The sequence below is a fragment of the Nelusetta ayraudi genome, unplaced genomic scaffold (assembly GCF_046127955.1).
Source record: "Nelusetta ayraudi isolate G7.1 ecotype Tasmania unplaced genomic scaffold, CSIRO-AGI_Nayr_v1 ptg000217l, whole genome shotgun sequence".
NCBI lineage: Eukaryota > Metazoa > Chordata > Actinopteri > Tetraodontiformes > Monacanthidae > Nelusetta > Nelusetta ayraudi.
Window position 1 is genome coordinate 188,093 of NW_027466266.1, and position 18,298 is coordinate 206,390.

At 43.0% G+C, this 18,298-nt stretch overlaps 1 protein-coding gene, 1 long non-coding RNA gene and 1 pseudogene across 2 annotated transcripts; 2 read left to right on the forward strand and 1 right to left on the reverse strand.

Moving 5' to 3' along the window:
- Nucleotides 1–331: 331 nt before the first annotated feature.
- LOC142881784 (uncharacterized) lies at nucleotides 332–1,033 on the reverse strand. The gene is made up of 2 exons (XR_012925702.1): nucleotides 958–1,033; nucleotides 332–573 (listed from the first exon to the last, which is right to left on the reverse strand). It is a non-coding gene; the product is annotated as an uncharacterized LOC142881784 (long non-coding RNA).
- Nucleotides 1,034–7,476: 6,443 nt separating this feature from the next.
- Nucleotides 7,477–17,704, forward strand: LOC142881787 (leukocyte elastase inhibitor-like). The gene is made up of 10 exons (XM_076016109.1): nucleotides 7,477–7,861; nucleotides 8,285–8,353; nucleotides 10,049–10,230; nucleotides 11,073–11,213; nucleotides 12,583–12,697; nucleotides 12,781–12,923; nucleotides 15,135–15,212; nucleotides 15,316–15,405; nucleotides 15,506–15,686; nucleotides 17,131–17,704. The coding sequence occupies exons 2-10, from the start codon at nucleotides 8,311–8,313 to the stop codon at nucleotides 17,355–17,357; spliced, it is 1,200 nt and encodes a 399-aa protein (XP_075872224.1). The 5' UTR covers nucleotides 7,477–7,861; nucleotides 8,285–8,310; the 3' UTR covers nucleotides 17,358–17,704.
- Nucleotides 12,967–14,524, forward strand: LOC142881792 (uncharacterized; annotated as a pseudogene).
- Nucleotides 17,705–18,298: the final 594 nt, after the last annotated feature.

The following is an 18,298-nucleotide window of genomic DNA, read 5'->3' on the forward strand; positions in this document are numbered from 1 at the left end:
CCCTAGGGCTGCCAAAATGTACACCACAGCAACGACAACAATGCGCAATTTGCAATGACATGACACCGCAGCAGCAGACCCCCCTTGTAGGACCCCGCCCCATCTGCCTTCAGCCTGCACCTGAACACGTACCGCGCGACAAGCGATACTGGTCACGTCACACTTTTGGTTACAGTTTGCAAACTTGCCAAAAACTTGCTTGTGCAGACAACACGAAGAGGAGTTATGGTGGGAAATAGCGCCGAAGTCCCGCGGACCTGCGGAAGTATCTTCGCGACTCTGTCTCTCCATGCGATGCAGGCAAACTACCTTCGCGATCGACCGGCAGATCGCGTAATTTATGACTGCCTCACGCGGGCTGGAAAGGGACACAAAGCGGGCCAGATGTGGCCCGCGGGCCGTACTTTGCCCAGGTCTGCTGTAGGGGCTAACACAGCTAACTAAGGTAACAATTAAGCCATGATGAATCCAATGAAGGCAGGCAGACTGACAGTCAAAGAATAATAATAATAGCCTAATGATAATAATCCTAATAAATTGCTTGTATGAAAAGCTATACATTTTTTATTTCATCTGACAATATTTCATTCATTCATTCATCTTCTATACCCGCTTATTCCTATTCAGGGTCACGGGGGTCTGCTGGAGCCTATCCCAGCTGTCTTAGGGCGAAGGCAGGGTGACACCCTGGACAAGTCGCCAGTTCATCGCAGGGCCACATAGAGACAAACAACCATTCACACTCACATGCACACCTACGGACAATTTAGAACGTTCAATTGACCTCACATGCATGTTTTTGGAGTGTGGGAGGAAGCCGGAGAACCCGGAGAGAACCCATGCAGACACAGGGAGAACATGCAAACTCCACACAGAAAGGTCCCAGGGCCAGGCCCCGGAATCAAACCCACGACCTTCTTGCTGTGAGGCGGCAGCGCTAACCACTGCACCACCGACTATCTGACAATATTTATTTCCACTATTTTATTTCCACCATTTAAATGTTTCATATGATATATTGTGGCATTTTTTTCTTTTGATTTGACCTGAACTATTCTATTTACTCAGGTTAACATTTTTTTTTGTATTTAAAGTTCAGATACTTTGCATTGCACTTTTGTAATAAAGAAAAGTTCATATATATATATATATATATATATATATATGTATATATATATATATATATATATATATATATATATATATATGTATATATACATCACAGCCAATCAGGTACCACCTTTAGTTCCTCCAAACGTGGTTCACCGGAAGGCCATGCTGCAATAAATTCCAATTGTCCTGGTGAAAAACATTAGGTCCAGATGTGGCACTACACAGTGATTGTTCAACATAGTTGGCATCTGGCTTTGTTGTTGTCGCCCACATGAAAATGTTTCCACATGGCTGACTTGACTCCTTGCTGCTGGCGTGTTGCAGTCAGTTTAGCGTGAACAGCCATAAACTGGCATCAGTGTGGTGGTGTCAGTACATATTGTAGAGTGAGTAGAGTACAAGACCATGGATTTGGTAGCGATCCTCCATATCAGTAACGCCATCAGAGCATTCTGAACACACACACACACACACACACACACACACACACACACACCCCGACACTCCTCTTCCCGGAATGAGTCAGGAGGTTGGAATCCCCGCCCCCTGTGCTCCCTGCAGCCAATTACAGCCCTGACTGGTTGTTTCCTCCCCCTCAAGTCAAACTGGTTTCGTTTCTCAGGAAATGAAAGCCAGTCAGTCAGTCAGTCAGTCAGTCAGCCAGTCAGTCAGCCAGTCAGTCAGTGAGTGTCTCTCAGAGGTGAAATGGCTCAGGCAGCAGCTCAGCTGGACCCAGAAACCTTCTCCTGTTCCCTCTGTCTGGATCTTCTCAAGGATCCAGTGACCACTTCCTGTGGACACAGCTACTGCAGGAAGTGTCTCCAACACCACTGGGATGCAGAGGAGGAGAGGAGAGTCTACAGCTGCCCTCAGTGTAGGAGGACCTTCACACCAAGGCCTGTCCTGGAGAAGAACACCATGTTAGCAGCTCTAGTGGAGACCCTGGAGAAGACTGGACTCCAAGATGCTCCTGCTGATCACTGCTATGCTGGAGCAGGAGATGTGGCCTGTGATGTCTGCACTGGGAGGAAACTGAAGGCCCTCAAGTCCTGTCTGGTCTGTCGGGCCTCCTACTGTGACTCTCACCTCCAGCGTCATCGTGATGTTCCTCCCTTACAGAGACACAAGCTGGTGGAACCCAGCCAGCAGCTCCAGGAGAACATCTGCCCTCGTCACGATGAGGTGATGAAGATATTCTGCCGCACTGATCAGAAGATCATCTGTGGTTTATGCTGTGTGGATGATCATAAAGGTCACGACACAGTGGCAGCAGCAACGGAGAGGACTGAGAGGCAGAGAGAGCTGGAGGAGACCAGGCAGAAGATCCAGCAGAAGATCCAGCACACAGAGGAAGACCTGAAGGTGCTTCAGAAGGAGGTGGAGTCCATCAACGGCTCTGCTGATAAAGCAGTGAAGGACAGTGAGAAGATCCTCACCCAGATGATCCGTCTGCTGGAGAAAAGACGCTCTGAGGTGCAGCAGCAGGTCAGATCCACACAGGGGGCAGCAGTGAGTGGAGTCAAAGAGCTTGAGAAGAAGCTGGAGCAGGAGATGATGGAGCTGAAGAGGAGAGACGCTGAGCTGGAGAAGATCTCACACACACTGGACCATAGCCAGTTTCTCCACAGCTTCTCCTCACTGCCAGCACTCAGTGCGTCTCCAGACTCCTCCAGCCTGGAGATCCGTCCTCTGAGATACTTTGAGGACGTGGCAGCAGCTGTGACCAAGCTGAGAGATGAAATACAACAAGTTCTGATGGAGACTCAGACAAACATCTCATGGACAGTGAGCAACGTTGATGTTCTACTGAAGGTACCAGAACCCAGGAGCAGAGAGGACTTCCTCAGATGTTCACCTCAAATCACTCTGGATCCAAACACAGTGAACAAACATCTGTTATTATCTGAGGAGAACAGAAAAGTGACATTCATGGAGGAAGTTCAGTCTTATTGTGATCATCCAGACAGATTCACTGACAGGGAGCAGGTCCTGAGTAGAGAAGGTCTGACTGGACGATGTTACTGGGAGGTGGAGTGGAGAGGGGGGGTTGGTGTAGCAGTGGCCTACAGGAACATCAGCAGAGCAGGAGGGTCAAATGGAAGTTTATTTGGATCCAATGACAAATCCTGGCGTTTATATTGTTACCCAGGTGGATATGTGTTTCGTCACAACAACATCAGGACTGACGTCTCAGGTCCTCAATCCTCCAGAGTGGGAGTGTACCTGGACCACAGAGCAGGTCTTCTGTCCTTCTACAGCGTCTCTGGAACCATGGAGCTCCTCCACAGAGTCCAGACCTCCTTCACTCAGCCACTACATGTTGGACTTCGTATTGTTGGTTTAAATTCTTCAGCTGAGTTGATGAAAGTGTGAATGAAGTCGTCAGAGAGACTCTAAGCTGAATTCTCACCTTTGATTCTTCATCTGTCTTCACGTTTGTTGCCCAGCGTCTCCGGCTGTCAATCACACGGTGGGCGGGGCCTGGACGCCACTTCCGGTTGGTGCTCCTGGTGACTGTTGTCCACCTGATGTTTGTCTCCACGGCTGCTGGCTGTTTGTGCCACGTTGTTTCTCTTCCTCTGCAGCCCATTCATCCCACAGATTAATAATGTGTCATTAGTCCACATGACAACTTTATTACTGTGGAAACACAGCTGAGGTCTGTTTCCACTCTGGACCTTTCCACCCTGACCTTTGACCTTTCAACAACTCATCCATCTGATCAACCTTCTGGCTGTTGATCCGTTTGTCAACAATCAGATGAATGCATGTAAATATTGTGAGAGAATTTTGTCTTTTGATTCTGCTTGTTGGCTCAATGTGACAATAGTCAATCAATAAGTCATGAAATATGCCATCAGTCTATATTGCACAACAATGTCAAGTCAATGATCAAGTGTTGAATTGAAGCAATAAAGCAACAAGACAATCCAGATAAAGTCTCTGCTTGTTGGCTCAATGTGACAATAGTCAATCAATAAGTCATGAAATATGCCATCAGTCTATACTGCACAACAATGTCAAGTCAATGATCAACTGTTGAATTGAAGCAATAAAGCAAAAAGAAAATCCAGATAAAGTCTCTGCTTGTTAGTAGATTTCTCTTCTGTCAAGATCTCCATGTATTCACCACAGACATTTAGAAAGTCCACACCATGAAGACAAGATCAAAGTTTCAAAAGCACATCAGTCAATGTAGGAAACAGCTGATATTTCTCTGGCATGAAGGAGGAGGATGCCACACACACACACACACACACACACACACACACACACACACACACACACACACACAGAACGGCAGATGAGTGCTGCAGTAACAGTCTGCTCCACTAGGGGGTAGCTGACTCCAGTCCTGCTGCAGCTCTGTTTCCACAGCAGCTGTTTGTTTCCTCCAGGTGTTAGTCGGGTCCCACCACAGGTGATGGAAAGTTCAGGTGACTCAACTCAACTAAACTTTATTTATAATGCACTTTAAACACAACCACAGCTGACACAAAGTGCTGTACATAAAAACATAAAAGCATAAAAACCAACAGTAAAACAATAAAAGCAATAAAACAAATACAGTCTCATGCTCACAGTTCCACGTTGTATAAATGAGGGTAAGTCATGTTAAAGGATGCTGCTGCGATTTATAGTTATTTTCCGTCAGGAACGATCTATTAATGCTCCAGTTGGAGTGCACCAGTCTCGTCTAAATACCGCTACTGTTGCACGTTTGTTTTATGTGAGTTTTAATTATTAATTTTAGTTTTTATTGACAATTTTCCCTTTGCGCCGATTGTGCTGTGGCAGGCTGCTATGCGGCTAGCGCAGCAGAGACAACATGGCCGACTTGCCACCTTTTTTTTTCAATATTGTTGTTTTGCTCGTTGAGGGGAACAAGAGGTGCAGAGAAAGCCAGAAGACTGTCAAATGTCCTTTATTGTCTTCTGCAGGTACGTTTCCTTTGTTGAGTGAAGGTGTTTTTGCTGTTTTGTTTTGTTTTTTCCCCACATATTCATTGCCACTTTGTCCAGTAGGTGTCACTGTTCACCCGTCCATAACAGTTTGGGAGATTGCGTTAAATAGAAGTGCTTTTTTTTTTTTTTTTTTTAAATCTTTTTCTCTCAGTTTTCAAGTCAGCTGTATATTGTAATATATAACAACAAATTGCACAGTTCCGTGTTGTATAAATGAGGGGGAACAAGAGGTGCAGAGAAAGCCAAAAGACTGTCAAATGTCCTTGTCTTCTGCAGTGTGGGAAATTTACTTATTTTCTGAAACTTAGTGCTAGTGGGAAAACTTTGTGGGACATTAATATCTTGAACTTACTGCTTACTATCATGCAGCCGCTGAGTATGTTATGAGAGCCACTGCCATAGCCTTACGTGTGAGAATAGAAGTCGGCGCTAGGAGGACCCCGGTCACGCCCCCGCCGGCAGAAGGAGGATAAAGGACGACACCTTTGAAGGAGGGGGCGCGCTTCTCGATCCGGAGGGAGAAGAGAACGCTCGGAGCGCTGCGCATCATTTATTCAATTGTGGCTTAATACTGAACTTTTATTAAATTGTTAACTTTGACTGTTGGCCTCGTCTCCGTTATTGCGATCAACGAATGCGGGAGGGAACCAGGGAAAGGAGGCATCTTCCCTCAACACGACCCAGAAATGAAAAGAAGTTCAGCAGTGTATGCAATTGTCAAGCAACCAGAAGATCCCACAACTCGCCTCATTCATCTGTTGCCTGGTTCCTTGAGCTTAAAAATGTTCCTTTGCTCCTTTAGCCAAAAGAGAAAGGAACTTAAAGCCACTGAAAGTTACAAAGAAACTGCAGCAACAAATTATCTCAATCAGAAGCTTCGGTGTTTCAAAGCCACACTTGGAGGGAAGATCTTGACTACAGAAAGTTATGATCAGGCAGAAAAGGCAATAGTTTGTTTCGTTCAGAAACACAGATTTAAAAATTAAATTGCCTCACTGACACGTGGCTCAAACAACATTGCCAAGGACAGTGCACTCTAGGAGTTGGATCCTGTACTAGATGGTGGCCTTCTTGGAGTTGGAGGTCGTTTACATCGGTCAGCGTTACCATCAGAAAGCAAGCAGCCTGTTATCCTGGCAAAAGAGGTGCATGTGTCCCAGCTCATTTTACACCATGTTCATCGACAACTAAGACACGCAGGTAGAAACCACATGTTGCACAGGCTTCGACAGAAATATTGGATAATTGATGCCAACTCCACTGCTGCAAGAACGACAGTTACAGAATTCACAGTCTGCAGACGTTACAGAGGAAAACTTGGACAGCAGAAGATGGCAGACCTCCCTGAGGAAAGGATGTTGCCAGACAAGGCTCCTTTTACAGATGTTGGAGTGGATTATTTCGGCCCCCTGGAGGTCAAAAGAGGAAGAAGCCTTCACAAAAGGTATGGAGTGATTTTCACCTGCCTGACCAGTCGTGCTGTGCACCTGGTGGCACGTAGGCTGTGTCTCAATTCAGGTTCTGCACCCTTGAGGCCGAGTGTCCTCCGTCTGAAGGAAGCGTTCTTAGACTTCCCAGCCTAGAAGGACGGACCAAACCCCGCCTCCTCGGTAACCACACGGGACGGTCTAGCCTTCGGCGTATTTCCTTGTTTCGTCACCGCCGTTCCCTCCGGCTGGCCAACCCCGGAAGTGACGTTTTTATAGCATCAAGCTAACCATTGGTTCGCCATCTAACGATGCCGTTGGATGATCAAATAAATAAAATCCTAGGTTAAAAACTGGATACTTTATGTGAAACTTCAATATTTAGATTTATATGTCGTGTCTTTGCCAGTACATGCCGCTAATTTCAGCTGACTTCCCAGGATCCCACGATGCTTTGCAGCAGCACGCAAAGCATCATGGGATACCCAAGTGCGCGAAGGATAGTAGCGGTGTATCCTTGGAATCGGCCAAAACTAGTGCGTATTTCCGAGGGTGCATTTTCAGCGTCCTAAGCACCCTCGGGAATTGGGACAAGCCTTGGCGCAGTGCTATGACGCAACTTCCTTCCAAAATGCGCACTTCGAGGGCGCAGACCCTGAATTGAGACACGGCAAAACTCTGTATACAAACTCTTGCATTGCATTAATGCCATCCGCAGATTTATTTGCAGAAGATTTCCTGTGTCAACTTTGAGGTCCGATAATGGCACCAATTTCGCTGGAGCCAAAAAAGAGTTGAAACAAAATCTTGTGGAGTTGAATAATGAAAAAATCCAAGGTGTTTTAATTCAAGATGGGATTAAATGGAGTTTTAATACACCAACAGCCTCACATCAAGGTGGCATTTGGGAGCGTTTCATTCATTCAGTAAAACGCAAACTCTCTTCTCAATAAGTGGACAAAACACAAATCGTGTTCCAACCTGCATCTCCACTCTTCTGTTTGGCTTTTGTTTTCTCATGGTTTCAAGTTACACTTTTAAAACCAAAGTCTGCCAAATGAAACTGACTATCATGCCCTCAAATCAGTCAACCAGCGTGTCTAGGACAAGTCATCACCCCACACACCTAGAAAATGCAGGCTGCGGCTGATAAACCAGTCAGTCAAAGTAAAGTTTCATTAATTCTTGATTTATACTTTTGGTAGTGCCAGTTGAGTAAGCTCTGTTTACAGATATCTGTTAGTTTGGGTGTGTCACTTTGAAAGAATAAAAGCGGGTGTCTTTACTTGGAAGTTGTGCGCAGAAATCTCACAACCTTTTCCAAGATTGCAAGGCTGCAAGACGGAGAGAAAGTAAGTTTCATTCCATTAGTTTATTATCTTACTTTTTTAAAAAGTGTTGCGTTCATCTGCATGTGACACATTTCTGACGTTTTTAAGTATGCTATGTCTATGGATTTTAAGATATTAAACTCTATACATAATTTATTTGTGGTTTCATGATTGATTTATTATTCTAATAACTTATTTCTGTAGTTTATTCTAAGGTTGTAATAATACAATCTAGAGCAGGGGTCGGCAACCTTTTGTTTACGTTTCTGAGTAAATGCACATATTTTTGAAGATGGCTTTGTGTAATCTCTCTTTTTTTTCAAATGCTTTTCTTAACACGCTCGGATTTTGTTTATTTTTTAAGTCCTCAACTTGTAAACGGGGCCATAAAATTTCTAAAATGTATTTCCACATTATTAGTTGCCCCCCACCCCCACCCTAAGGGGAGCTACTACAGAGGTGCAGAAGAGCCACATGTGGCGGCAATCACCGCTTCTCCTGCAGCCTGCCTTTCAATGTAAACGCCCACTCAGTCACCCTCTCTTCGCGAGAACTCACAGAAGATGATTCATGGCACATGCATTATTTATCTTTCTCGATCAGAAAGGAATTAGATTACATAAAAACTATACTTTGACACTACTTGAGTGTTTGAGTGTGACCTCAGAAACGTGTAGGTTATAGCAGTGGTTCTCAAAGACTAGTGTAGCACGAGGTAATGTCAAATTTCACTTAATTGGTCTAAACAAGCAATAATAACGTTGTATTTTTCAGTGACTGCGCTTTGAAATGAACGTGAGCCTGTATTACCTGATATTGTCATTATCAGGCTAAAAAGTGTCATTTTATCATATTTTTGGTTAGTGGTGCCAGAGGATTTTTTTGTTCAATGTAAAAAATGTGCCATGGCTCAAAAAAGGCTGAAAAACACACTGTCAAATAAAAGTTTGGTTTAACTACCCAGAGAACGCTTCTTTTATACATACATACATTTAGCAAGGGTCCTGCCCTCACCCTTCCCTCATCTTGCACCACCATGTTTGTGAGGCAGCCCGGTGAGGACAATCCAGTCTGACTGAGGTGATTGCAACCATTCCCAGCTGTCAATGAGCCATGGTGGATGGACCAAGCAAGCCATTGGTACTCACACTGACAAATATAGTCAACTTTGAGGAACAAATTCATCTCACGTGCACGTCTTTCGTAGTTGTGAAGAGCCCACAGAGCCAGGGGGAGACTGCACAAACCTCACGCAGAAAGGCCCCCATATCCCAGGGATCAAATACACAAGCCAGTCTAAACAGCTGCATAGAAACTGAGAGAAAATAAATATATGTTAAGAGGGTTGAGTGTCTTGAATTGTGTCATGTGAGAACCAATCAACTTGTACTTGTTCAACGCTAAATCACATCCAAAGACGTCTCAAAGTGCTTTGTACAATCAGAGAAAAGGGAACCAACTGGGCCCCCAGAGCAAGCAAAGTGCGACAGAGGCCAGGAAAAACTCCCCTGTGGGAAGAAACTTAGAGCAGATCCAGACTCCAGAGGGCCGTCATCTGCCTATGACCAATGTTAAACATAGATGTGTTTCTTTTATGGGAGTTACATTTTGGAATGGGCTCAGTGATGATTTGAAAATGTCGAATTTTTTTTTTTTTTTTTTAATATTAAAGGTCAAAATATTTCATGATTATAAGGATAAGCAATTGACTTGGGAATAATTGAAGAGGAATAATACAAAGCATATTTTGTTTTGTTTTGTGTCTTTTTCTTGTTGTCTCTGTATTACTAATATTCTGGGTAATATTATGGACTCTACAGATTGGGCAAAAATAAGTCTCGGCTACTGGCAACCTACTTCCTTTTTTGGTTTACAGAGTTGTTTTATTTTTGTTGTGAGCATATATGTTGTGCAAATTCATCATGTTGTTGACCAGGTTACATTTCATAAATGTGCTATAAAACACTTATTTATCATCGGCATTTTTTCATAACATGTTAATATCTTGTTTCTCTGTTTTATTCCATCTTTATTTGCACTTCTTTTCATTCAATATTTTTACTTCTCTTTGCACTATTTTTTGTTGCTGTAATGATGCAAATTTCCCCGATGTAGGATTAATAAAGGCGCTCTATTCTATTCTATTCTATTCTATTCTACTTTTGTCCGTGGAGTGCATTTCAATCCTCTGCCCTTATTTCTTTATTCAGAGACACAATGGCAACACTGTCCCCTCTTTCCAAGGCCAACACAGCCTTCGCTCTGGACTTGTTGACAAAGCTGAGTGACGAGGACAAGACCAAGAATGTCTTCTTCTCCCCCTTCAGCATCTCGTCGGCCCTGACGATGGCGCTGCTGGGGGCCCGAGGCAACACGGCTCAACAGATGTCAGAGGTAACCCAGTCGCACACACTTGGGCTCAAGACAAGTTGTCTTTGGGTGAAGTTAGTGACTTGGTGAGTTGGTTAAGGACATGTGCCCTCAGCAATATACTGGCCTGCACAATCTCCATGCGGCACATCACCCGTTTTTATGCACCACACACCAAAAAAGGTGAGATAGATAGATTGATATATAGTGTATGCACTGTATATCTGCTGTATATCGAGCACTCAGGGGTTTCCCTTGACAACGTTGTGGCAAAAGTAGGAAGCATCAGCAATGTCATTGAAATGCATTGATTCTGTGTTGTTTCTGGACTTTTCCTCCACTAACTTCGTACAGAGGTAACACAAGTTTTCAAGTCTTGGTTTGCAAGACTTGATTTAAGATTTTTGCAAACTCCATGCCAAACTTCCAGAGGTAACACAAAACCAACCTGGGGCACAAGCGATGAACTTAAGATGGAAGCTATTCCGATAAACTGGACCATGACCATGGAGGAGGAGGCTTGGCGTTTCATTTGAATATGGAATAAAACAAAAATGCAACACTCTCACGTCCTGTTAACTAAAGGTTAAGTGCACCTGGCCAGTTCTCAGTTCAATGTGCTGGTACAGGAAACACTGATCCTGCCAAGTGCTACTTGGAGCTTGGGTCGACACAGGTGTAACATGATAGCAATTTGTGTGCAAGTCTTGAACGTTGCATGACAGCTTGCTTGTAAACCAACAATTTTCAAGGAAAATTCATGGAGAAACGAGGTCCTCATGCTTAGACAGCAACCTAGCTAAAGTTTGATCAGTCAATTGACAGTTTTAATGCATTTCTGTAACAGTTGCCTTCTCTCTTCACAGGGGTTAAAAGCTAAAGATAGTCCAGATGATGTTAGCGCTGGCTTTAAGAAACTACTGAGTGAGCTGAACAAGCCAGGGGCTCCGTATGCTCTCAGTGTTGCCAACCGACTGTACGGGGAGCAGTCTTTCCATTTCCTGAAGGTGTGTGTGGTATAAGCACGCATACAAGTGTGTGAATATATATATATATATATATATACATATATATATATATATGTATATATATATATATATATATGTGTGTGTGTGTGTATATACACACACACACACACACATATGTACATATATATGTATACATATGTATGTATATCTGAGTGTATGTATATATATACATGTATATATGTATATATATATATATATATATATATATATGTATATATATATATACATATATATATATATATGTATATGTATATATATGTATATATACATATATATATGTATATATATATATATATATATATATATACATACACTCAGATATTCATACATATGTATACATATATATGTACATATGTGTGTGTGTGTGTGTGTATATATATATATACATGTATAATATATATTTACATTAGGGCTGGGCAAGTTAACGCGTTATTATCTTAACTCATTTATTTATAAACGCGGACAATTACTTTAACCCGCATTAACGCATGTTGCTCACGTGCTGTAGGAGCTGTCAGTAGGGATGGGCTATATATCGCCCATCCCTAGCCGTGAGCTTCTACTGTTCATATTTGTGAGTGCACTTCTTTAACACCTGGGAAGGGTGTGTGTGTCACTGTGGGTTGTAGCCACAACACTATTTAATGACATTCACCTGTGGGCCTCGGATGCCTTGGTGTGGTGGGGTGAGCGTCGGAGGTCATTGTGATAAAGAATAAAATAAATAAAAAAAATAAAAAAGAACCTCGAAGCAAGACTGGAATTATTTTAGCATGCGCGTCAACAATTAATCCTTCGTTAACCCACCGCGGCTTATTTATTTATTGATCGCCAGTTAGCCGCAATACGTGCTTTTATTTTGTAAAAGTGTGTTGCTGGCTGCTGCAGAACCAGAAAAGGAATGACTTCGTTAAAATAAAAGTGCACTATACACTTCTTTTAACTTCATTATTGGATTTTGCGTATACAGTGCGATTAATCATTATTAATCAGGGAAATCATGCAATTAATTACGATTAAAATTTTTAATCGTTGCCCAGCCCTAATGTATATATATATATATATATATATATATATATATATGTATATGTATATATATATATATATATATATATACATATATACACACATACACACACACACATTAAAGTATGTATACTGTATATATACATGCACAAACACATATATACGTATATAAATAAACATTATATATACATTTATATTTATATACATATGAATATACATGTCAAGTCAAAGGTGATTGCATTGAATTAACGGTTAAATCACCCATCCTAAGTAAGTCAGTCAGGAATATCCACTCCTTGAAAGTAACTTATTGGTTTTTCAGGAGTACCTGGAAAGCATCAGCAAGTACTACGGTGAGCTGGAGTCTGTGAATTTCAAGAGCGAATTTGAAGCAGCAAGACTGAACATCAACAACTGGGTGGAGGAACAAACTCAAGGTGTTTTTTTTCTAGAAATGTATCAAATGTTTTCCTTAATTTGTGAAACATCACAACTCATCCATGTCCATGCTATCTTTCAGGAAAAATAAAGGATTTGCTGGCTAATGGTGTGTTGGATAGCACGACCAAGCTGGTGCTGGTTAATGCCATTTACTTCAAAGGCACCTGGGAGAAGATATTTAAGGAGAGCAACACTTGCGAGGCCAAGTTCAGAATCAACAAGGTAACACCGATCAGTGAAGTGACATCTGCATATATATATGTAGGGAAAGGTGGTGGACAAATTCCAGTTTTCAATCTCAGGAATGGCTATCCCATCCATCACGGAGCAACCTGTCAAGAGCTTGGGGAAGCTCTTTGACGCTACCTTGAAAGACTCTGCTGCCATCCAGAAGTCTACCGAAGAGCTAGGAGGGTGGCTCACAAAGGTGGACAAGTCCGGCCTGCCTGGCAGATTCAAAGCTTGGATCTACCAGCATTCCATCTTGCCCAGAGTCTTGTGGCCTCTCCTTGTGTATCCAGTCCCAATAACAACGGTGGAATCGCTTGAAAGGAAGATCAGCAGCTTTCTGCGGAGATGGCTGGGTCTCCCTCGCAGCCTCAACAGCGCTGCCCTGTATGGGTCAAGCAACACCTTGCAGCTACCATTCAGTGGGCTTACTGAAGAATTTAAGGTGGCACTTACAAGAGAAGCCCTACAGTACAGGGATTCCAAAGACTGCAAGGTCTCATCAGCTGGGATCGAAGTGAGGACAGGAAGGAAGTAGAAGGCAGCCAAGGCAGTGGAGGTGGAGTCCTGCCTAAGGCAAAAGGCACTGGTGGGGGTCGTGGCGATCGGAAGAGCAGGCTTGGGATACTTTCCAAAGACCCAAGTCAGCCAGGCCCTGGGCAGAGACAGACACCAGCTACTCAAGGAAGAGGTCCGAGCAGGCCTGGAAGAAGAGCGAGTGGGCAGAGCAGTGGGACTCCGGCAGCAGGGAGAATGGACTAGGTGGGAGGGCACGTTGCAGCGTAAAGTCACCTGGTCTAACATCATGCACGCAGACTTCCACTGCGTCCGGTTCCTGGTGCAGGCAGTGTACGATGCCCTCCCTAGCCCAGCAAACCTCCATGTGTGGGGAAAGAGTGAGACACCTTCATGCCCCCTTTGCTCTGGAAGAGGCTCCTTAGAACATCTCCTCAGCAGCTGCCCAAAGGCCCTGGCCGATGGTCGCTACCGTTGGCGTCATGATCAGGTGCTCAAGGCAGTGGCTGAGACTATAGCCTCAGCCATCAGCAGCTGCAACAACATCGCGCTCCGAAGAAGGCAATCCCCTTCATCAAAGCAGGAGAGAGACCCTGGGCAGGTCCACCGAAAACAACAGGCCTCCTCCACACAGCTTCTGATTGGCACCTGCTCGTCGACCTGGGAAAACAGCTGAGGTTCCCCAAGCACATAGCTGCAACATCGCTCCGGCCAGACATGATCATCACCTCTGAGGCTTCGAAACGCCTGATCATGCTGGAGCTTACAGTTCCCTGGGAAGAAAGGATCGAAGAAGCCAACGATAGGAAACAATCTAAGTACCAGGAACTAGTGGAGGAGTGCCGGGGCAGGGGCTGGAGGACATTCTATGAGCCCATAGAGGTTGGCTGCAGAGGCTTTGCAGGACGCTATCTCTGCAAAGCACTCAGCCGTTTGGGTGTTTCAGGGGCGGCCAAGAAGAGAGCCATCCAGTCCGCAAGTGAAGCTGCAGAGAAAGCCACAAGGTGGTTGTGGCTGAAAAGGGCAGATCCGTGGGTTGCTACTGGGACGCAAGTCGGGACTTGATCACCCAGGCTGGGTCGCCTGGTGGGAGGGTATCTGATGTTCAAAGACCCGAAATACCCGATGAGCCCAGGAATCACATCACTGATGATACGGTCCCAGTGCATCCATGAGATGTTTCTTTAAAGATATATGTATATATATATATATGTATATATATATATATATATATATATATATATATATATATATATATATATATATATATGTATATATGTAGATATATTGTCATAACCCGGCTCACAATATGTATATATATATATATATATATATGTGTGTGTGTGTGTGTGTGTGTGTAGAAAGAGAGAGAAGAGAGAAATAGTTCTTTTTTTTCATTTCTTGATGAACTGGCAGCGGATAGGTGATCGGCCCAGATGAGCTAAAGGCAATCAGATGGACCAGTGACAGGTGTGTCAAGGGAGCAGGGGTAGTCCCTCCCAGGCCAGCTGCCAGACAGGGGAGACAGAAGACAACATGAAGGGTGGAGGGGAAATAGGAAAAACAACTGCAGATCCCAACCGATACCCTTCAAACGCTGCAGTTTAAACCCTGCGATAAACATCACTGCAAAAGGTGATTTCACATAGTTCCTTCATGTTAACATATTTTTGTATTTCCTCCTTGGAGAATGACAAGAAGCTGGTGAAGATGATGTTCCAGGAGGATAAATTTCCCTTCACCTTCATTCCTCAAGTCAACTGCCAGGTCCTAACAATTTCTTGCTATTTACGAGCCGCCAGAAATATCGATTTCTGATCAGAAAAAAAAGGAATTACAACAATCATGCTTGAAATGCTCCCTTGAACAGATCCTGGAGTTGCCTTACAAAGGAAAAGATCTTAGCATGTTCATCTTTTTACCTCAAGAAGTAGCGGACGGTACTACAGGCCTAGAGAAGGTGGGACAGAAGCTTCGACATACATTTGAAAAAAACAAAAAAAATAATGAGACATTCAGAAAAGTGATAAAGTCATTCAAATATTCAAATCAACCACCAGCTGGAGAAGGAGCTGACCTATGAGAACTTCGTGGAGTGGACTCAACCGACCAGGATGGACGTTGTCGAGGTCCAGGTGAAGATGCCAAGGTTCAAGATGGAGGAGGAGTACGGACTGAAAGAAGTCCTGGTCAGCATGGGGATGGTCGATGCCTTCAGTGCCTCACTGAGCGACTTCACTGGTAGGACACTTGACTTGTTCCAAACTTGAAACAAATCTTATTCTTACTTGTATGAATGTGATTTTTATTTTTGTTCTATATCAGTGGTGTTTGACTGGTGGGCCCACAATGGGTGTGACAGGGGGGCTGGAGCAGGAGCAGATGGATGGAGTGTTTTGGTGACCCACCTCAAATATATCATGAGATATGTAGAAAACATAAAAGGTGGGACAGAAGCTTCGACACACATTTAAAAAAAAAATAAATAATGAGACAATTTCAATTGACATTTTCAATGTCAATTGAAAATTAACCAGAACAAAGTTACAACAAAATCAGTGTCTTTGAAGCCCCACGGTATTTAGCTCTTTATTGAAATGACTCTGAAAACACTGAAAAACAGATGAAATACAGCTTTTATTTGATGACTTATACGATATGTATATATATATATATATGTCTATATATATATATATATATATATATATATATGTATATATATATACACATGTAGAGAGAGAGAGAGAGAGTGCGAGAGAGAGAGAGAGAGATGTGTGTGTATCTACACATATACTGTAGATATATAAAGAGGAAAAGGCCAAGTGAGGAGAAATAAGAACCCACAACTTGTATGAAAAAATAAGCACCTGTGGCAACCAGAAAACTAGGTCCGACAAGGCCACCCCAGGAATTGCACCTGGAGAATTAAGTTGACCTCTGCTAGATTAATTACAAAACAAAGGGAGGCACACAAGTTTATTTTTTTTTTTACCAACGAAGCTTAGAGACGTGGTTCCATGCAACAACAAAAAAAATCTTTATTACAGCACTCAAATCATTTCACGATAAAATATACCATAGGGGAACAAGGGAAGAATATTCAACATAAAACCAATTAACAGACAATCACATCAATTTGACAATAACAACAGCAACAATAAACATGACAACCATAAGCAAAAAAAAAAAAAAAATGAAATAAAATAAATCCCTCAATCCCACAGTTCAGAATAAAAGAGAAACTAAACCTGGCTAACACGGGTGCCTCTGAGAGGTAGCTATGCCCAAACGACCCAACGTGGACAGCGGCTGCAGCGCCCGAGCGTGCCACAGCAGGAGGAAGCGGAGGGGGCAGCACAGTCACACCGATCCCAGCGTCCACCACAAAGCCTTCCATGTAGTTGGACCGTATGCGAGGTTTCAGAGCGATTTCAGCCTCGCAAAGCAGCACCCCTGCCGGCCCTATAATGCCACACAACGTTTAACAAATAATACCAGGAGTCCTACTACTAACTTTATCTCAAAGCACAGTCACTCCATAATGACATGGTTGTTTTTTTGGTCAGACCATTTAAGTGAATTTGGATCGTTGTGTGTCGCAGCACAGTGGTTGAGACTCACTGGTTTAGATTATAATGCAACACATTTGTCAAATATATCTCCCTTTTTGCCTCCTCTCTGACAGGCATGTCTCCAGTCCACGGCCTGTTTATTTCAAATGTGGTCCACAAGGCAATTGTCGAGGTCAATGAGAAGGGAACAGAAGCTGCTGCTGCAACTGGTGTGATCATCAAACAACAGATGTACATACCTCCAAAAAAGTTCACTGCAGACCACCCCTTCCTGTTGTTCATTCAACACAACCCCTCCAGGAGCATTCTCTTTGCTGGCAGATGCTGCAACCCAGAGTGAGATCTGCAGCTCTGTGGGTGATTTTAATCTGTACGCTACGCCTCTTTCAGCATTGTTTTTTTTTGTTTGTTTGTTTGTTTTTTCCTTAGCGGCAGCCGGTCATTTTTTTCGCGAAATAAATACGAAACGATAGAACAAATAAAAAAAATGCTTTGAAGGCTTGTGAACGAGCCGAGGACGTGCAGACAACGCAGCGTTTGTTTACAACACAGGCAGAAGTACAGCTTCTTCTTCTTCCACTACTCTTTCCAGAAAATGAGCAACTCCGCGCATGCCCAAATGATTCATTCTGAATAAACACTTTTCTGGCAAACAACAATAAAGACATGAATTGCCCTGATTGAAAACTCATTTACTGATGCTTGACTCAATAAACTCAGTGTGTGTGCGCGTGTGTTTGTGTATATATGTATACTTTATTAGCTTAATAATAAGTGATAGGGCTTGCTGTCTTAGTCTAATAATTTTAATCAACGTTGGATAACATTGTACTCATGGGCGTGGTAGTGGGGGGGAAAATGGACCTGAGTACCCAGGGCCCCAGCAGGGAGAGGGGCCCATGAAAATCCAGAATTTCTTTTTGTGTGTGTGTGTGTGAGGTTTTTGTTTCAAATGAATTGGGCCCTTCAATTAATTGGTGTTATAAATTATTTCAAATGTATTGATAACATCAACTGAGAGAATGAACAGTCCTCCAACCATTTTGGACATTCTGGGACCGTCGACAGCATCAGTGAGCCCAGATTGAATGACTACTTGAGTGCGAGACATCATGCTGCCCAAAAAACACAAGTTGGGGTGCCAAAAGAGGAAAGAAGAGTTGTTGGTATATATATATATGTATATATATATATATATGTATATATATATATATATATATATATATATATATATATATATATATATATATATATACATATATATATATATATATATATATA